The following is a 21,077-nucleotide window of genomic DNA, read 5'->3' on the forward strand; positions in this document are numbered from 1 at the left end:
CCTTGAGTATCTCTCTTATCTTTACTCTTACTGCTGTAATGGTATTTCCACAGCTGTTCTTGACTCTCAAATATTTCCAATTTTTTTAATGGCTTCTTCTCAGCCACATTGCTACACGTTACATCAATCCACAAGTTCCAACACATCCCACACAATCTCATACTAAGGCTAGGAGATACACATGCAACACCCTGTTTAATTCCTTTATCCTTTTCATTTTTTTGTCAGCCTGTCACACACATATAGACAAAGACTATAGAGCACACTGTGGAGTACATCTACTTTATAGTAGCAAACATAACCAGTAAATAAGTTGCACCCAAAAGGCAATCTTTATTCATAGATGTGACTCAGTCCTGGCTCCTGATTCCCAGCTTTACCCCATTTTGAATATTCTCCTCTCTTTAAAAGTAAATCAGCATCTCTGTTTCTGTTTTGTGGAAACTTCTGTGGACAGCTCCCATTAGCAGAAATATGAAATGTAGAGTAGTAAATCTATGTGAAAATCTTAAAGATTCTGAGAAACCAGCAAGACAACAAAGATGCCCACTTTCACATCCACTTTTGCAAGGGGATAGTAAAAAATAGACTCACCGAGTGTCTGAAAAGCAGTATGAACAAATGAGAGGAAAGCTAAAACTGTAGAAAAGGTCAAGATTTTCATTCTGTCTTCTTATTTACAAAGAGATGAGATGAAATTAATTGCTGCAGTAGAGGTCCTTAAAGAATCAGTTGGTGCTGGCTCCTTCTCAGTTTTGGAGATTTTTAGTTGAAAGAGAAATCTCTGGGCTCTAAATAAGGAAATATCCTGTCACATGTGGTATTTTGAAATCTATAAATTACAAAATTCAAACTTAGCATCTGAAAGTGAAGTTTTCATCCATTCAAATGCAAGTAGCAAAGTTGGAACCGTTCAAGATCATTCCACTGAATTGCTTTTAACTTTCTTGATTCTGTGCTGGAATTGTAACATTCTGACCCTCAAAGACAAAGAAGCAGGGAGTGCACTTTAAATGGATGTATCTTAAATGTCAGATATATGTACCTGAGAAACTCAGAGGAAAATATATGCAAATTTCTTAGCCAGAAAGATCTTCACTGCTGCAACAGATATGATGATTTAATTTACTGCAGTGAGCAATATTGACTATTTCAGTGTAAAAAATTAACCCCCACAGGACAATTTAATTTTGCTCGGTGACTTGACAAAATGCATACACCTGCCTTTATCTATCTAGTGTATCAGCTAGTAGACCTAGTGTGCTGTTATTTCTTGTGAATTTATCTTAGAAGAACCAATACAAATTAGCCAAATCTTTACAAATCTTTCTGTGATTTTGGAAAAAAACTGTTTTTCAAAATTATTTCATTCATAAAGTATAAATGAACTTTCGTACTTTATTCTTTCTTTGTACCAAGCATAAATGAGACAAGAATAGAGGAATAGTTTCAAATTTTACAAGTGAGCTTCAGTCATTTATTAAGTGGAAATGAATGACAGCTATGATGTACAGTCCCTTAGTAATTTGAAAAAAAGGGAGGAAACAAATTCAACTGAAATTGCCCTTCACATTTTCTCTCATTTTTCTAGGCTTTATTATGAAGAAAAATATCACAGTATTTTCTGCAAGAGCAAAGCATTACTTAATAAGATAGAAGAAACTCATTCACACAATACAGTCTTTGGAGTTGTGTTATCAATATAAAAAATAAAACATTTAAATAATGATATTATGTTGGATTTTTTCATCTGTTTATTCTTTCAATTTACTTTGCCTTTATCAGTAGCCATCAAACAGCACAGAATCCAGTTCCATATTTATTAAAAAAAGAAAAATTGTATTCTTTTTAACTTACACAAGGGCTAAAAATGAAGATCAAGACGACTGTCATTAAAAGTAGTTTGAGTAAAAAAATGCCTTTATTCCTCATTCTCTGCAATATGTTTTGTTTAATTGACATATCTATAAATTGTCAATCCAATGTAACATCTCCTCTGCAGTTCTTATGCACTTTCTAAAGGTTTTTAATTCCCAGAGATCCTTGAGATTTTTTTTCTTCAGAATGCCATAGACAACAGAGAATTCCTAGAAAACTTAAACATCTCAGTAAATCTCTAAAAGATTTCACTAGCAAGGCACTGTTTTGTGCCCCACTCTCTTACTGGCCTGAATCATGGACACAGTGCCCAGCTATCAGTCCATTTATCAGAGAAATGGAGGATAGTGAGCAAAGCTGTCCTAAAATGAGTGATCAAGTGGTATAAAACCAGGAATGCATTATTTCAAAATTTATTTGGCAACTACTTTATTTTATTGTTTACTTATGGATTTTTTTAGTCATATGCCTTGTTGACATTTCTGTCTCCTCCTGTCAGTGTCTTTTTTAAGGAAGAAGACTCATTAGACCAACAAACCATGTGTCATCTCCACATGCTAATTAAACACTGAAATGTTATTGTGTAATATATAGATTGTTTATTGATATAGTCTCACGTTCATAATTGATAAAAAACATTCATAGTCATAGAATAAGACTGTATGTAAAGATTTATTTGTTTTGCAAAATTCAAGTTGAATCCATGAATGAAGGACAAGTATTTGCATTTCACTTACAATACTATCACAAGGAAGATATTTGTGTATAGGGTATAAGAAAAGGGCAGCAATGTGGGCAAAAAATTCATGTAAATATCTGTTTGTTCCAAACATCACTTAAGTAACAGTGTGCATGCTTCAGAACAGTAAGGTGAGGTACTCTCAAAGTGCTGGAACTAGGGCTGCTGGCTCTGCAAAAAGTGCTCAGTGTTAGTCTTGACTCTGTATGTGATGCTGTCACAAATTCCTGAATAAGTAACCCATAACTTTAAAATCCAAATTCCCACTAGTTATTTTCCTTGCTTGCTTAATTAGCCATTTTGTACAATTCTAAGTCAATAAATACACGAGAGTATTTATTGAGGAGCATACAGCAATAGTTCCTAGTCTTCACAAAAGGAATAACTGCCAGTTTTACTTCATAGTAAAAGTTACATGCTACAGCTATGAAAGTTACATCTAAGAGAGACTAAAGTTTCCTTTTGTTCAGCTATATTTTTTCAGCTTAACCATTTTAGTTTGGCTGTGTTATCCCATCAGACAACACTGTGTTCATTCTTTTCTTTGTTGCTGGTAGCATCACTTCCATTGTCCTCTGCACTTAGGGCACGGGTGTATTCCAGCTGCCTGCTGCTCCGCCTCACCTCTCTTCCAGTTCCACTTCCAGGTTTGATCTTGAACAAGAAATAAATAATGAAGCCCATCCCCAACAAAATTATGAGGACCAGAGTAAGTAGTATCCACATATTCAGGTGACCACTGGCTTTGTTCTTTTTGGCATCTGTAAATAAATAAAAAGTACATAGAAATTAATGAGCTGTAGCCACAAACAAGTGTAAGACTACTGAAAACTATAATTTCTTCCTTAATTAACAGGTGGAAAATATATTATAATTTCTCTGTGTCAGTCTTCCTCATAGATATTACCAAAAGGAGGATCAGAGAGGGGGTGATCAATTTGCCAAGTAATTTGATTATTTTGGGGTTTCCTAAGGGTCTTGCAGATACTGATAAATTAGGCTGGGAAAGAATTCAATGTCAACTAAGTAAATAAAGCTCGTATTAAAAAAGATATATACATACATATATATATAAATATATATATAAAATTTTTAAAATAACTAAATAAATGGTATTAAATTTAAGTGCATATCTTTGAAATTAATTGGAAGGGAAAAAAATCCTACCTTCCACGTCTCCAGCTGCTTTAAGAATAGCTGTCAAAGAAAGAGACAAATGTTTAGTCAAAATCTAGAAAGGTCACATTTTCTTCCTGACAGGTTGATATTAGCAAAAGCTCTGGTAACCTGCACATCATCATCACTTTGGAAACTTTGAATTAGGAGAGCTGAAAAGGCATGAAAGATTTTTAACCTCATATTCCCTTCAATAAAACTGCATTTTTTTGCATATTAAATCCCCCTTCTTGCTTGTTTTGTAATAACCAGAACATCTCCAAGCTGAGTAGTAGTGGTTCCTGACTGTTTCAAGAGGACTTTTCTCCCTCATTAATTAACCTTGCCCTTTCCACCGGCTCTGTTTCTTGTGGAGTCTGGGAAAACCTAATCAACTGCTGAGGACAGTTGAGCTTTCCTGTATCACACACAACTCTTTTGAGACCCAGCAGGTCTCGATTTACCATAATTTATTTGCATCTATAATTACACGTATAAACTCAAGCCTTCTTGTGCCGCTTTTCCCGGCTGTGCACAGAGGGCGCCGTCTGCAAGGCTTTTCCCGGCCGGCTGGGTGGGACCTGCTGGGAGCTGCTGGATGATGCTGGGTGATGCTGGGTGATGCTGGATGATGCTGGGTGATGCTGGATGATGCTGGGAGCTCCTGGGAGCTGCTGGATGATGCTGGATGATGCTGGGAGCTGCTGGATGATGCTGGGTGATGCTGGGAGCTGCTGGATGATGCTGTGTGATGCTGGGAGCTGCTGAACGATGGCCACGGCTCTCCTCATGGGCAGCGGGAGCCCAGGGATGCTCCAGGAGCCACGCAGCTGCAGCAGAGCCAGGGCAATGCATTGGGCTCTGTGTGTTTGTGAGCACGAAGGAGAAGCAGCTGTTAAATTTGTCTAGAGCTGGCTGAAATTGAATAAACACCTGTTCTGCTGGGGAAGCCGGTGTCAGGGAATAAATACCCTCTGTACATCAGGGCCACTCACAGTGAAATCCATCAAACAAATTGTGTGGTGATAGTGAGTTTCTGCTTGCTGACGTCTGGCAGCAAAGAGCTGACATTCAGTAGTGTCTGTTGCCTGCAAAGAAAACTAGGCATTGTCCTCAAAGCAGATTTTTCCTTTAGAGAGCATGCCCTGAACAGCGCTGTGATTGCTTCTTCCCCCACCAGCTGCAGGTTTGCTTTGGTGGGGGAAAGGACTGAACCTCAGGAACATCCTGAACCTTGGGGTTGTGAAACAGGGCAGGAAATTGGACTTTTCTGCAGAATTAACAGTTAAACTCCAAAATACCACATGCTTGCTTGGCTCACAATATTCTGATATTTCTACTTCCTGACTAAAGCAGATGGTGCTCAGTTATACAGAAATACAATATTAAAAAAAAAAAAAAAAAAAGCTAACCAAAACACTTCTACTCTTTTCAAAGGTCACTATATGCTCTCTGGATTGCACTTCCGTTCCTATTTAAATAGAATTGCTTCATCCATCTCTTGCTGGAACAGCATGTATCATAGTACAGCAAGAGGAAGGATAGCAAATTATTGATGCCACTCTTGTTCCATAGAAAGAAAATAGGAATTTCAGTAGAAAAAAATGTGTTTATGTTGGAGGAGAACAAAAAAACAAAAAAGTAATTTGGATTTTTTCCAGGAAATATTTATGTAAGAAAATACAGTGCAAGAAAATCTGAGGTTATGAAGCAAGAAATCATAAATAGGGGAAACAAAAAAATACACTTGTATTATTTTTGTCTGAACATTGAAACATTTGTGCCAGTCCTTTGCAACACTCATGTTGTGCTATTACTACTGAAATAAAGCCATAAATGGAAAGAGCGAATATTAAAGAGGTCACTTACTCTTTGGTTTCTTACAAATAAAGCCCTTTTGGGAAGAGCAGGGCAGGACACTCCAGTAGCCCGTGGCTGCAGACAGCTCCACGCAGAACGCCAGCTCGTCCCCCGAGGGCTGCCCCTCTGCCCAGTTGACAAAGTCTAAGGCACTGTTGTCCTGCCAGAGCAGCTGCCCTGATGTGGCAAATGTTAGTATCAGTGCTAATAGATCCACAGGAAAGGTCTTCACCTTAGTGAATATTGACATAATATTACTTTCTCCAGCCTATAAAGCAATAGTGCTTTCTTCAGAAATTCCATCTGTGGCTGCTTTTTTTTGATGCATTTTAGCTCATTTGATTCTTGTCTCAAAAACAATATAATAGCCTTCCCAAATTATGATTTGCAGATTTATCAGTTATGATAACACCACAGTTTTATTTTGTATTTTTCCAGGATATAAAAATTTCAAACTGAAAAAAGGTTAAATTCAGAATTTTTGTAAAAAAAGTCTCAATTATTAGTTCATCAGCACTCAATGAAAATCAAGTAGCTTTTACTGCAATGCTAATCATACATTTAGTTTAAATGAAAACTTTTTTTTCTATAAACTCTAAAAAAATGTTGATGTTTCAATGGGCTGAAAGTAATCTAAAATAAAACCCTTTCTGACTGCTTGTAGTCTGATAACAGTGTTTTCTTCCAGATGCATATTTTCTACTGCATGCTTTAGCAAGCAGCCTAATTTTCTCCCTACAGAGTCACAGAGGATCTTGATGCTGTGGGCTCTGGCTGGACTCCCACAGGTCTTCCCCCGCCAAGAGAAGATGGGAGCCAGTCAGGACTTTTTCCCCAATAGGAAAAGCTTTCTCAGAGACCAGGAATAGGAGACAGCCTCTGAGAGGACTTAGGTCTGAACTCTACTTCATTTGGTTGCTTAAAACCTATCAATTTTATTAATATTTTTTCCATTAAATAAAGTCTGTTTATGATTATTTATAGAACTTAAAATAGTTACCATTTACATTTCTGTATATTCCTATCCAGAAGCCACTTGTCTTGCTTGCATATAAATCTGCATGTTCTATTAAAAAGTTTGATTCATACAGATCTTCTACAGAAGCCAACATACCACCTATAAAAGAAACAATGGAAGATGATTGGAGATATCCCTGACATAGTTACGGCTTTTGAGGCAGGTTAAGGTTAATAAAAAACCTCTCCCACTGGTAGGGAGTAAAGAAGGATTTAAATAGAGACCACAAGGTAGTGTCCAGCTGTGGGGAACAGCACAGGCAGTGAGAGATCTCCTCTAAGTGAAAGACACGCAGGCACAGAGAAGATGGAGAAGATGATGGCTTCTAAACACCAGGCAAGGTCCACTATGTTTTCAAGTGACTGGATATTACTGTTCATAGGAATGATGAGTGATTATTTATTTGTTCTTCATGGTTTTACAGAATAATAGGTAGCATGAAATGCTGTGCAACAAACAAATCTGCAGTTCAAACCGATGTATTAATTTTTGTGGCAGTGGCGGTAGCGTAAGAGGGCCAGGAGGATGTAAAAAGCGATGAAATAAAATCCATTTATTTTCTCTTTCCTGGCCTCCTGACACATGGATGAGACAGCTGATGAGTCAGCAGCAAAGGTGAAGGAGTGCCAAGGTTCTGCTCCTGGTCCTGGCCAGGAACAGATGCCTCCAAGGAGAAGGAGGGAAGCATTTTCCCTCCCTGGGCTCTGCACTCTGCCAGGGAGCCTTGCTGGTAGAGCAGTGGCTACCTGGCAGCACTAGAAACCTCCTTTGGATCAACCCCTTTTTACACACAGCCCATGTTAAAAATTAGTGATTGTTATTATGATATTTACTTTGCCTATTGTGTAGAGAAAGATATGGAAAAGAAGGGATAAAGCCAGAAAGAAGCAGGTTTTTTCCAAATCACATAAAATTTAAGATTTTACTAAAAAAGAGAGATTTTGTGAATGAAGAAATATAACAAGAAACAAGCACAGCCGGAAAAATAGAACAAAGAAATCACCTTAAATGCAGCATAATTGAAAAGCACATAACAGTAAAGAATAAGTGAGACATTTATTCCTTATTTTTAATATTTGTAGATTTTGCATTATTACTTTTCAAGATTTTCTCAAGACTTCTTTTTAATGTCAAGATTGAAGTTCTACATTTGGGTAAAAATAATAATTACCTGATTGAATGCACTGAGTCACAGACTGAGCCCAGCTCATTTCATTGGCATTGAAGTTATAGCAGTGGCTTCGGAAAGGAATCCAAGATATGTGATCAGATTCAGGACATTGTCCAATATCCTGGGGAGGGTCAGAAGGAACTACATCTAGAAGAAATGAGATATTATAAATGCTTTCATTCAGTCAGGATTGCAGTTCTTCATATATGAAATCAAACATTAGAAACACCTTTTCATAAAAGTGTTTAAAGTACTCTTTGGAACACAACACTTGAATTATCAGTGTCTAAGTCAGGAGGGATAATGAGGATCAGGACTGGTCAGCTGTGAGAGGATGGCTCAGCATGAATCTGTGCTCTTCTCTGTTACTAACTAAATCAAACTTGGACTGTTTCAAGGATACTTGAGTGTTCAAGAATTTTGGTTCTAGTTTGTTTTGTTATAATCAACAAATTTATATAAATAAAAGAAGCATTAAAAAGCATAAAAAGCACCCCTAGAAAACTCCCAAATTCTCAAAAAGTTCAAATAAATTCCATTTACAACGAAATATCATATAGTAGGAATTTCCCATTTAATATCTTCCTCAAGATAACAATTCAAATTTCTGAACATCTTTATATCTGACAAAGAATAATCTGAGGCTCATTGATAATTTATGTAGTAACCCCTCATTTTCCTACAAGCAATGACATTATGAAAAGGCAACATTGTCACTTAATACTTATGTTTTTTAAACAAAAGTTGCAAATTAACAGCTATGAAGTTCAAAGAATGGCCCAGAAAAGAAAATAAAAACAACTAACCAATTAAAAAACCCACAAAATACCCAACCCAAAACAAAACAAAACCAAAACAAATCCAAAAATCCCCAAATAAACTCTTAGTTTCCATTAAGTGTGTGTCACTAGAGCTAACAGATGTTATTCTAATACAAATGAGAAAGCAAAAAACCCAGTGCCATCCTGAGGTTTGCCTGTAGTTTTACTGTGTAGTATTCTTCCCATACAAACCCTATGAAGTATGAACTTTTGGGGGGCCAATAATAGACCCTTTTTTATCAGATACAACTCTTTCTCCTATATCCAGTTTTTGGAATCCAATAGCAATGAAGTAACAACCAGTGTAGGAATGATGTGTTTATATTGAAGAAATTAAATTCATTTTATACTCAATGAAATTCACTGATTACCGACCATCCCATAAAACCTCTGTCAGCAAAACACTTTACATTCTAGACTCAGTGTGAGATGCCTGATGTCCCCACAATTTCTATGATCTGTCTGCCTTTTCCCATGGCAGCTATTACTCCAATCCAGTGAAATGGCAAGATCTTGGCTGGTGACTGCCAGCTCCATCAAAATTACACATTTTCATGCAAATTAAATGTATTGGCTGTACATACACAGCCTTATTATTCTTGATATATACTTAGAAATTTGTAATTCAGGCAAAGCAGATAAAGCAAGCTTTCTGCCATAAAACCAAAAGTCATTGCCATTGCTTACCTTCAGATTTTTTGCAGACAGGAAGATGTTTCTCATCACAATGTGCTGTTTTCCATCTCCCAGAGAGTGCGAGATAGACACAGGCTATTTTCTGTTTTGGTTCCCTATAGTCCCACTTAGAAAAACTTACTTTCCTTTTATTGGTCCATCGATAATATCCATAATTCTGAAATCGAAACAGACATTTGACACAACTTTTGTAAACTCTTATCTGCTGTTTCACCTAAATGCGCTCATACAGAAGCACATTTCAAAGTGGTACAGGCAGCTCAGCTTGTGTATCTGTGCTAGTACTGTTAAAATACAGGTTGAATCAGGACTCAGCAACATAAAAACCAGACCCAGCAGGATGGCTCCCCTGCTGGAACAGCCCATGGAACTGCTTCAAAGGCTAAATAATACACCCCGGGTGCTCAGTTCCTTGTCAGACAATGTTGTAAGGGGGAATCACCATCCCAGAAGAGTCAGATCTCCAGGAAAAGCAGGAAGACCATGAAGAAGCAGGAAGACCAAGAACACAAAACCAGTGGAAAGCTTAGGTGGAAATGGGTCTCAGAGTTGGCTATCACACAAGGACTCTAAGCTCCAGCAGTTCTGAGGAGAAATGTTCAGGAGTAAACCGCAGACATCTCTATGAGGAACCAGAGAAAATTATTAATTTGTGAGAAGCAAAAGAGAAATATGTTGAGGAGGAATTCTTGAGTCTTTGTTCAGTCTTTCTTCCTCCTCCCCTTTTTTCTTTTCCATGAAGAATCAGAAGAACTACAAGGAAAAGCGAAAGGACGCAGACAATATATTGCTGCCATTAAAAAGAGGGGGATAAGATGTGATCTCACTGCAGTGTCTAGCTGTGCCAAGAGGGATGCCAGGTGCACAAGGTCATACTGAGCTTGGCATCATCAGGGCAAGGTCACTCACTGCCTGGGGAAAAGGAGGAACCACAAAGCTTGACTCTGCAAGATCAAGGATGGCTTGTTTATAAGTACCAGGGGACTGTCTGGTGATTCAAGCTTGATCAAAATGTAATTTAGCTGCTTTCTAAATCATGTTGCTATGACTAAAAACAACCAACTTTCATATTAAGTGAACTTAAACACTATTATTTTGGTTTGAGTAGAGATGCCCTCTGGACATTTGCAAATTGAAGGATTTCTTTTAAGGTTGGTGACTACCCATCACTTATGTGAGCATTTTTTCTGGTGGAGGCAGAGATGACACTGTTAGAATAGTGGAAATACATACTTTTCAGCAACAAGTTCATTTTATCAGACAATTTTTTCAGCCTTCTGAGGGGCTTTATCAGAGTATCGCTGCATCATATAACTGGAAATGCTATTTTTACACAATATTTATTATACCTATAGGGATAATACCCTAGGGATACTGATTTTCAGACATGTTTTGCAGTGTTATATACAACTGTGGAATCACAATTAGCAAAAACAAAGAATAGTTAAGAAGACTATTACTGATGAAAAGGCTCATTTTTATTATCAGGGAGGTTTGGCCAGATTAAAGAACAATGAAATAGAAACATGATAATTAAGTGCATTTAGCAACTGCATATTCAGTGGAGAAGATGAAGCTCAATTTGTCACTCAGTCACAGAGCCAATAAGAGTGATTGTCACTTGAGTGTTGCCTTACAAAGTGGTGGACCTGGATCTCAGTATTCACTACTTCTGGTGCAGTATAGCTTTTACTGATTTTAACCTTTGGGACCCAGCAGGTATAACAAAGAATGTGTGTTCAAAGGTGTGTGGTTTGGCTATGAACTCTTCTGAACCAAAACATAACGGAAAAGCTACAGCTGCCAATGATCATGAGGCACTGGCTCTACTGACCACCTTGCACTCTTTGGGCAGGGGTCACCTCTCGTAAAAATGGCCATCTGGAAGTTTACCAAACGTTTTTACCTAAGTTTCCAAGATTCACACAGTCCATCACCACCAAAGTTTCTCATCCCTCTCCATTGCCTAAAATGGAGTTTAATGATTTAAGATCAATGAAGTCAAAAAATGTGAGGCTGTCCACCATTCCTAGGTTTATAAATTTGTTCATGCTACAAATCTTCTGCTAATAGCAGCAGTATTTAACTTTATCAACTATTAAATTTGTAAACTTACCACATTGCTGTTGAGCCCAATCCATAAGGGCTCTCCATACTGCACTGCCTGCAGCAGCAAGAATATATTACTGTAATAATCAAAAATGCTGGCAAGCTCTGAAGATTTCTCCTTGCATGCTTTTCTTGCTTCTTCCCAATTCATTTTAGAAGGAATGATTAAATAGCTGCTGTTGCCATAATGGACAAAATTGAAATCTGGAGCACTTGTGGGGTGAAACAGTTCAGGCTCTGTAGGAAAGAGGTAAAAACTTGAAAGGAAGAGGAGAAAACAGTCAACATTTACAAGCTGCTGGATAGCAGTATTACTTTTGAGTAACAGCTGAATATAACATGGCAACAGAAGCATCAAGTAACAGCCTTTCCTACATAAAACCAAAGTGATTTATTTTAATGGCAATTTGGAATTATTTTAATCTATGATGTAAAAACACATTCAAGGATTAGAGAGAGGCAGAGCATGAGCTGTGTGTATCTATAGACACAGGCTGTCCAGATGAAATTATGTCAATACTGTTCCACCATGATCCTCCTCCCAAATCTCTCTGTGTTCCCCCACCGCAGTGCAGGTGAAGTTTTTTCCAGGCATGAGCACAGGACAAAGATCTTCACACCACTTCAGTCTCAAAATAATTTCTTTCTAAGCAAATTTTAAGACCATGCTGCTACATCTTCCCTCGCAGGATGAAGTGAAAAAGGAAACTGTATTTGTACCTATAATTATATATGCAGAAGTAGAAGGCAAGGGCCTAGACGCAGTGATGGGGGCAGAAGAAGACATAAACTTTGCTTTCGGTCATTGTTGAGGATGCCCTGGCAATTGTTTTTGCTGGTGCCATCCTCATACAGCTTTCTGCACTTGCATGGGACAGAGCTGTGAATCATCTGACCCAGCTGTGGCTTCTTTCTCTATTTTGCCTTGCTGCTCAGCAGTTCCCTGTTTTTGTTCCTGCAGACTCTGCAGTGTAGCTGTGCTCCGGATGTGTCTCCCACCCCAAGGCCCCATGAAGAAAACTGGAACTTTTGCCCTTCTGAGTATTGCTGGTTTTGTGATTTGAAGGCCTTGCTAGAGACTGATGAGCAAACCAATCAGTTTAATTGGCCTTGGTTGACCCCCAGCTGGGGGTCGCTGGGGGATTTGTCTTTTTGTATTGTATCTGCAAAATAACTGCGTTCAGCCACCTGTCTCTGTGATGGCTGGGTAAAGCACAGATGGCCACACATTTCTGCTAATAGAGAAAACAGGCATTTTGGAGGCAGAGACCGTCTAGGAACCTGGTTTGGGCATTTTTCTTATGATTAAGAAGGTGAATCCTGTCTTCAAAATGTCTGTGTGCCAGGCACCTGATTTAAGTGTGGATGTCTGCAGGGCAGGCGAGGTCAGCTTCTCTGAGTTGTAGTGGTTGCATTGTTCAGTAAATGTTTTGCAACAAAAGAAAAAAAAAGTGGAAAATAAAACTTACCGCTGTCCATCTGGCAAATGTAGCTTTTATTATGCTGGCAGTCAGTATTTTCCCATAATACTGCACCATCTACAGACCTTCTTGTCATTGCAATGCAATCAGTCTGGGGGGAAAATGAAAAATAGAATTGTTGCTGATAAAATGCAAAATTTCCAGCAAAATAATAGAGATAGGTGTGAGGAGAAAAATTTAGTAGCTTTCTTTTCTAGTTTTCTGGTTCTTTTCATGCATTGCTTGTTGGAAATTAAATGTATTCTATTATGGATCTTAAGCAAATATACTTTCATTGGCAGATTACTCCAAGAACTTTTGTCCATTAATTAAAATTCCTTGGAAGGTATTGAAGTTATTTTTACTATGGAGTTAATGATAATCTGTACTGAATTTGTTAGAGTTTCATTTCGATTTGCATCATACAAGGAAAAACAATAAACCAGAATAAAAAGCACAACTAGTAACACTGCATATTTTCACTACAATATAATAATTATAGAAAGTGTAATTAATTCTAGCAGTAAAGATTCCTTTTCTGCACTTCTAGACTTTGACAAAGGAGAGTAAGCCTAGATACTAAACAGGCCTATTAATTTCTGATTAAAGCTTTAAAAATTTGGTCTTTGAAATTTCAGTTCACTTCTGCTTTAAGCTGTTAAAGATCAGATCTTTGCTGAGAGAGAGATCAGGCTGGTACACCCAAACATTGTGTCATTTATGTTATGCATTTTCTGATTTATTTCTGTTTACCTCTATTGTAATATACTTCCAGTCAACCACCATGAATTTATCTCTGAATGGGAATCCTGGGGCCCAATTTGAATAGTCAAAAACGCTTCCATCTGTCCAGAGATATGTATTCTCACTGTTAATGTCATTCAGCCCAATCCATGTTTCACTGGCAACATCCTTTAGGTGAAAGGTGAGGAAAGCTGATAGAAAAAAGATTTAAAAATAAAATAAAAAGTACCTGAGGAGTTTTCTTTTTTTCAAATTCTATGTAAATCAAATTACAAATAAAACAACAGCCATTCATCTTCTAAATACATTGAAAATACTAACCTCAGTATTATTAGGCTATGAGAGAATGGTAAAAGAAAAAATTACAATGGGTAATCAAGCTGAAGCAGTTTGATTTCAGGGGAAAAAAGAGAGGGGAAAAAAGAAAAACATTTTTTGATAAAAATTTTTTAGGCATGTTGGAAATATTATAGACATCACAGCCAGAAGTGACTTCAAAAGGATTGTCTTTCCCGAGGTAGCATTAACTGCATATATGTAATTTCAGATGGATGTCTGTTTAATGTCTAACTTGAATATCTGTGAGCATTTAATGACTATAAACTATTACTATTTATTCCACCTTCCAAGACCATGGGGAACAGATTATTCTGTTCCTTCCACAGATGACATTTTCCAAAGCTTGGGAAATGTCATAATATCTCGCTCCAGTCTTCCCTCTGGATCAAACACCTCCAGGTCTTTCTCCACAGGTTCTTTAGGTCTGGAGATAGGTTCAGCCTCATCGTTAGATGGTGAAATCTGTGGCTTCATGCACAGTGCTGTAAGGCTCAGGTGTCATACCTTGCACTTGGTTATTGTGTATAGAGGCCAAATTTCCCCCTAATTCTCTACAAACACTTCTTGCTGAGTGCCAAGTTAGTTTCTCTTCTTCTCTGGATCCAAATATTTTATAACACTGTGGAGAGAATAAAGGATTAGAGAGACTTTCAGGTGTCAAAGAATATTAAGAACATTGATTTGGATTCTAATTCTGTGCTAGTCCCTGCATCCAAAGAGCTGCAGATGGGGGATCTGCTGGAACACAAATACTGTCAGCCAGCAGGAATGAGACCCAGCCAACCCCAGTGCACAGCACTTACAATCATGTGGGGTCACTGCTGGGAAAGAGCAGACAACCACCAAAAGCTTTTGAGGAATTAAATTACTGAAAAGTAACATTTTTGAAGGACTGAAACTATTTCCTGATTGTGAACTTAATTTGGAGCAGGTAGTAAATTCTCAGGTCAAGTTTTTTTCAATTATATACCACAGATGGAGTGCTAAAACCTCAGCTCATGTGAGAACTCACATGAGTGGAACAGTGTCAGGAAGAAGTGCCCTTCTGAATAGGTGTTTTCCCTGCATACCAGTGTAAAATATTTTTTGTGTATCTTCCAAGGGACAGAAGACACGGCTCCTCCCTCTTCATGCCCTTTGAATGCATAAAAACTTTTCCTATTGATTGCATTGTGGAATTGACTTTTGGGTTTCCTCTGTTTGTTTTTTGGGTTTCTTTTAAAGTTCATATGTTCAAGTTTTTTTGCTTAACTTAGCAGAAAGCAATGCTTGCTTCTCTTTTATATTTGATTTGACGTTTATTGCTTTTTGTGTTACTCAGCTTAGGATGAGTTGCTGTGATGGCCAATTACTTATGAAAAGTCTGACCTTTCCTTTTTTCATCTTTGTTACTCAGGAAAACAGGGTTACATTTACAGATAAGGATAATGGATCAGGATTTCCATGCAGTAAATATGCCAAAAAAAAAGCAGAACTATCTAGAAACTAGAAAAGTAGCTATAGCTAAAGGCACAGGGTCATTTACAAAAATTATAATTTCAAACATTCAAATCACCTCTTTTTAATACTTAATTAAATTGTAAAATTTAATATTTGATTTTAAATATTTAATATTTATTACAAATTTGCCAAACTGAAAATGCAGTGCATTGCTAACAAGCATACTTCTTAGTAAATTGGTGCTTAAAGAGAGAGAATTTATTTAATGAGATAAAAGGGATAGTTGTTTTCTTCACCTAGAACAAATTTGCTAAATTTGGCTGATAGTTATTGCTGTACCTTATTTTTAAACAAAAGCCAAGTTTCAGGACATCCTCCCAGAGGTCGAATCACAGGAGGAGCAAATCCTGAGTAAGTTGAATTTTGCCTTTCACAGATAAAGGCATTTTGCACAGCACAACTTATGTCTTTCCATAAGCCTGAAAAAAATGGAATACAGATAATTGTTTAAAGATTGGGGAATAGAGAAACTCTTGTGTAACCACTACATCAGTCAGGCTCAGATGGCATTCATAAAGCACAGATGAAACATGTTTATCCAAATACACTCCTCCCTCCTCTACAATATGTTTCTTTTCTAAGTGATGACACAGTTTCAAACTTGAGTGTGTTATGAAAAAATGTCGGTATTGTTGAACTACTTCTCTGTGGGGTAGACTCAAATTTACGTACCAAACATTTTGGATTTTGATGCTAAATTTTACCCAAATATTTCTTGTTGCTATTTTACTCACCAAAATCTTCTGACATTACCACACAGTTTTCATCATTGTTTGCAAAATTGGGTTCATTTGGAGCCCAGGCAACATAATTCACTGGGCTGTCATCCAGCCATCTGGAAGAAACAAGGGGACAGTGGCTGCCAGCAGACATCTCAGCAGTTACTCCCAAGGTCTGTTTGGGCACAGGGCTAAGCAAGGTGTTAGCAGTGACCAGAGGGCAAAAACTCTACATATCCTGGGGGGGACGTAGCCACAGCCCTGCTGCTGCCTCTCATCTGTTTAGTTCTACCACTTTCAAGGCATGGATGGACATCTTCACATCCCATGAAGGTGTCCTCCTGAAAGCCTTCTACACATGCATTGTTAAAACAAGTTTCCTGCCAGAAATTTCAGCAAGCTGTTGGAGTAGATGCTACTCATGCTTCTAGCTTCCAGCTCACATAACTTGAACCGCATGGGAATCATTTGATTTAATCCTTACATAGATATTTTATCAAAACTTCCAGACTTTTTCTGTAGCCATTGGAGATCTGGTTAGGGTGAATCTCACCCTTAGGTTGATGTCAAGAGTGGGTCAGGTAAATAACATCTTCAAATTAGCTGCTTCTCCTCACTACTTGTGCAGGGTTGCAGTTCTCACTGTGTAGGGCATTAAGTGAGCTGAATCTTAGCCATGAATTTTTATTGGGTTTGCTCTCCCAAGTTTGGAAGGAAAATGCATTTCTCTGCTTAAACATAGAAGAATGCAATACTTTGGATCTGAGACATCTCCTTAAAACTATCCAGAAGTCAGTTGTACAACAGTTTTTAACTTCTAAGATGAAAGCACACAGAAATGCTCCCTGAATATGAAATTACCAAATTTGTTGTCCATTACCAGTTTTTCTTTACTCACCTGAATCTCTGATCAAAGCTGACAACTAAGCCAATGAAAAATGATTTTCCTCTGTGTTTTGTGTAAATCTAAAATAGAAATAATTAATAGTTAAGCACTAAATTGCTCCTCAATGTCAAGTAAAAATCTGAAAGGCAATTAATCATACCTTTGATTTATTTTTCCTTTTTTTTAAAATTTGAGTCTCACATAAGCATATGGTAGGTTGAGACTTGGGTTTCAAGCAGGCAACAGAGAATTATCACTGTGCTGAACACTACATATATTAGAAAAGATAAGCAACCTGGGCCTGGACTATCCTTTGCTGCACCTTTAATATTTGCATTTTCCTCTACCTATTAAAAACAATAGTAATTTTACAGGTGCTGAACAAATCTATTGCTCTATAAAAATGTAATGTAGGACAATAGCTCAGGACTCCAGTCTTCCTAAATACTTAGTATGTTCCCTGTATTTTATCACCTGCTGTGCTTCAAACTTCAACTACATATAATTAATAGGCTTCCTGCTTACATAGTGCCACAGAAATCGTCTTTTGCTTTCTTTCTCAATGACAACAAGATCAGCAAAGTTCTTCTGACAAATTCTCCGTGCTTCTTCCATATGGACATGCTCTTTGCTGAAATAGTACTGCTTATTTTCATATATAATCCATCCGTCACTGGTGAGCTGATAGTCTGAAAGATAAAGCATATATAATGCTTTCCTATCTGGTCTGTACAGAGTCTGAAAACTATACAGTAATTTTTGTGGAAGAGGAAAAAACCTACCAAGCCTGTAGGTTGCTTCAGGCTTTATCAATGTACCTGTAAAATAGAAGATTTTCATAAGCAACATCCCAAATTAAAAAAAAGAAAATCAGAGACATTTGCTTTAAGTAGTTTTATATGCTTTGTAAAATAGATGGGGAAAAAGTCAAACCCATCAGGCAAACTATGAATCAGATAATGCATTTTCAAGAATTTAGAGCACATTCTGCCATATTAAAGTTAGTGTATAGTTTGGAAATATTTATCTAGTGAAAAATGTGTACGTTACAGTAATATATCCAAAAGTACTGTGTCAAAAAATCCATGTTTCACAAACAAAAATTACTTTGAAAATTTGTTATAGCATTTTCACTTGATACTCTATGATTTCTTTTTTCTTTTAAATATTACTGGGATTGGAGCCAAACAAAATAATTCAATATAATAAATCCCAAAGCTTACTGAGATGGTAATAGACTACAAGTACTGAAAATGTAATGCTGGTTTATTGCTAATGTCAGATGTAACTTCCAGTGTGTTAATGAATTCTTCCTTTCCTGATGACTTGGCTTTTACTAAGACAGTCTGTTTTTAATGGTCCTGGAGAGCCAATAGATATCAAACTCAAGTATCTGATTACAAATTGAACCAGGAGGAAGCAAATCAGCTGTATTCCCAGAACCAGCTATAGCCTCTCAAAGGAAACTCTGCTTTCATATGAATGCCTGTTATTTTGTACCTCTGAACTAATGATTCTCACATTTCTTCTGTGGTTTGATGGACAGAAACACACTATTATAGAAATGACAGAAATAGTTTGATGAGAAATAAGCAACAAAAAGAAAAATCAAGAAAAATTATTCTGGGATCATTTAAACACTTTCTTCTTAATATTTAGTGAACAATAGAACTAAAATTATCTCAATGTCTTCATTATTAATTTATATACTTCTGGTAATTTTGGCTTTATTGTTTAATCCTAACATAACTGTAACATTCATTGTTTTTGGAAAGCTGGAATATCTTTTGTGAATAGGTGTCTTGAGTGCACATGAGGGAATTCACATCTGAGAATGTTTTCTCTCATGTTGGTCATCACATCATCTAGATTCACAATTACAAGATTAATTTCTTGATTTTTTTTTCTTGCTTTTGAAAGGTCATCTAAGATCAAGATAAACTGGCCAGAGTCTTTGTGTCGTGGTTTCTGAGCTCCTTCTGAGCAATCTCACCAAGAGCAGAGGGACACATCCATACAAAGCAGCATGCTCAGAGTGCCAAGAAAGGGCTGCACAGGATGTGCTGCTGTGAGCTGGTTTGCACAAATCAGGGCTTGGATGGTGCACTTGTGTGACTGATTTACCAAAAGGGAACAGTGATTCTTCCTTTTTGGTTAAGCAATTTTTCAATGTTACCATGGTGCCTTATTCACCCTTCAAGGGTTTTGTTGGCAGAGTCATCAAATATTAGATACACTCAGTGTTTCTATGAAACTGCTTATCCCTTCCCCTTCCTATTGTGCCTCCTAGTAGTTCTCTGTGTGCATCCAACTTTCTTTTTGTTTCAAGAAGGTTTTAAAAATCTCCTTCTCCATGGAGATGCATACAAATAGTTTACAACCAGGAAGCGGGGATGTAGAAGTAGAACTGAGCAAGCAAAACAAAATCTTTCACTGTCAGCTGTCACTTGATCTCTTCAGCCCATGCAGACCCCGTTTCTTTCTCCTGCTGGGGGGCACCCCAACATCTGTCAGGTCCATTTTGTGAGCCTGGCACCAGGTGGGGGAGTTTTGGCACTGGGGCCCAGCTCTCCAGGCAAAGCTGGAGGATGCAGAAGTCCATCAAGGTTACACCAACCTCCCCTTTTGATCAGATTGGGTTTTCAGAGTTGCTGGTTCTTATAGCAACTGATCCCCCCTTGCTTCCCATTAGTTGTTTCACAGTGTGTTTTTTCACACTAGTTTTTTCACTTCCTTGGAGAGAACTCTACGTCCTGCATCTACAGCTATTCTGGATAAGCCTAAAGCAGATAGAAATAGAAGAAATAATAAAAGGAGAGGGGATAAGTACCTTTGCTTCACAAATTTATGGAACCCATGTTAGAAAGAGATAAAACTAGAGATGAAGTAATAGGGTCACTAACTTCCTGCACCCAAGGACAAGAGAAATAGTTTAATTCATTCTGCCTGCTTTACGTGTTGCCTTCACTAAAACTGGTTTTAAAATGAACAATTCTCAGTGTCTTTCTTCCTTTCAATTTTTTTAAATCCATAAAATTTGCTTTTTAAGCTTGTGTTTATTGCTCCAATTAAATGGGAAAGTAATAATACCCTTTTTTGTTTCACAAATCCAATTAAGTAAATGTTCACAGCGCAAGTCGTTCCAGCGCATTTGGGGTGATCCATTAAACATAACACAATGTTCAAGTTCTTTGTAGTTGTTGGGTTCATCTTCCTCCCAGTTCTCATAAATTACCTGTGTTAGAAATACATATCAATTACTGTGTGAATTGAGCTGAATAGAAGTAATTGAGATTGCCATCGTGAAACAATTTCAGTATCTCATCATCTCAAGTACCATTTTTATGGGATCACGAGGAGTTCAAACAGACCTGAGAGGGCTGTGAAGGTCATGCTGGTCAGGTTACTTTCCCCAGCACCCCCTGAAGAAGGTGAAGAGATTTCATGGTATAGAAAACCATGTGTTTGATAAAAGAAAAACTGATGGACAGAAGGAGTCACATTTATCTTATTTTTTGAAAGTAGGCAGCTAGACTTCACTGTACTGCCGCACAGCAGTGCCCATTTTGGGAGGCTGTGAATGTCTAAGGGCACAGACTACCAAAGATGGGATATAACATGGTATCAGGGATGAAACACAGGCAATGTTGTGTTAAGACAGTGCACTGCAGCTACTCAGTATATATTCTATTTTCTAAAAGACAGAAAGTCAATTAATATCCAGCAAATAAGTACTCACAGGGGAGCCATCAATCCAGGAAAATCCTTCATCAGGATTTAAGAGAAACAAACCAATCCAGAAAGCCTGAGTGTTCAGTCCTTTGTCCCTAAAATAATTCATACAATATAGATATATAAGCATAGAAAGAGAGGCTGGGATATAAATCCTAAAAAGCACAGAAATATCCTGCTTTCTGTCACACCTGAACTGGGAGCTGTGGCCCAAAGCCAGGCTCACTCCCTGCACTCTATCAGAGTTTTG

At 37.5% G+C, this 21,077-nt stretch overlaps 2 protein-coding genes across 8 annotated transcripts in view; both read right to left on the minus strand.

Annotated features, from left to right (window-relative positions):
- Window positions 1-698, minus strand: part of LOC131567423 (macrophage mannose receptor 1-like) — a 32,044-nt gene extending 31,346 nt beyond the window's left edge. For 4 of the 5 annotated variants that reach the window (XM_058819058.1, XM_058819049.1, XM_058819041.1 and 1 more), the window contains exon 1: window positions 595-698. In XM_058819058.1, coding sequence (XP_058675041.1) covers window positions 595-664 — 70 coding nt within the window. In that variant the 5' untranslated portion in view covers window positions 665-698. The remainder of the gene's footprint in view (window positions 1-594) is intronic. The other variant, XM_058819066.1, reaches the window with a different exon arrangement.
- A 931-nt stretch (window positions 699-1,629) lies between these two features.
- Window positions 1,630-21,077, minus strand: part of LOC131567466 (macrophage mannose receptor 1-like) — a 33,067-nt gene continuing 13,619 nt past the window's right edge. For 2 of the 3 annotated variants that reach the window (XM_058819117.1, XM_058819101.1), the window contains 17 exons: window positions 20,835-20,922; window positions 20,186-20,330; window positions 17,878-17,913; window positions 17,621-17,784; window positions 17,108-17,175; window positions 16,225-16,325; window positions 15,770-15,909; window positions 14,495-14,609; window positions 13,661-13,842; window positions 12,917-13,019; window positions 11,455-11,684; window positions 9,330-9,495; window positions 7,822-7,968; window positions 6,633-6,749; window positions 5,642-5,809; window positions 3,785-3,814; window positions 1,630-3,378 (listed from right to left, as the gene is read on the minus strand). In XM_058819117.1, the coding sequence (XP_058675100.1) occupies window positions 3,134-3,378; window positions 3,785-3,814; window positions 5,642-5,809; window positions 6,633-6,749; window positions 7,822-7,968; window positions 9,330-9,495; window positions 11,455-11,684; window positions 12,917-13,019; window positions 13,661-13,842; window positions 14,495-14,609; window positions 15,770-15,909; window positions 16,225-16,325; window positions 17,108-17,175; window positions 17,621-17,784; window positions 17,878-17,913; window positions 20,186-20,330; window positions 20,835-20,922 (2,245 nt within the window). In that variant the 3' untranslated portion in view covers window positions 1,630-3,133. The remainder of the gene's footprint in view (window positions 3,379-3,784; window positions 3,815-5,641; window positions 5,810-6,632; window positions 6,750-7,821; window positions 7,969-9,329; window positions 9,496-11,454; window positions 11,685-12,916; window positions 13,020-13,660; window positions 13,843-14,494; window positions 14,610-15,769; window positions 15,910-16,224; window positions 16,326-17,107; window positions 17,176-17,620; window positions 17,785-17,877; window positions 17,914-20,185; window positions 20,331-20,834; window positions 20,923-21,077) is intronic. The other variant, XM_058819109.1, reaches the window with a different exon arrangement.

This window comes from Ammospiza caudacuta, chromosome 1 (assembly GCF_027887145.1).
Source record: "Ammospiza caudacuta isolate bAmmCau1 chromosome 1, bAmmCau1.pri, whole genome shotgun sequence".
Classification (NCBI taxonomy): Eukaryota; Metazoa; Chordata; class Aves; order Passeriformes; family Passerellidae; genus Ammospiza; species Ammospiza caudacuta.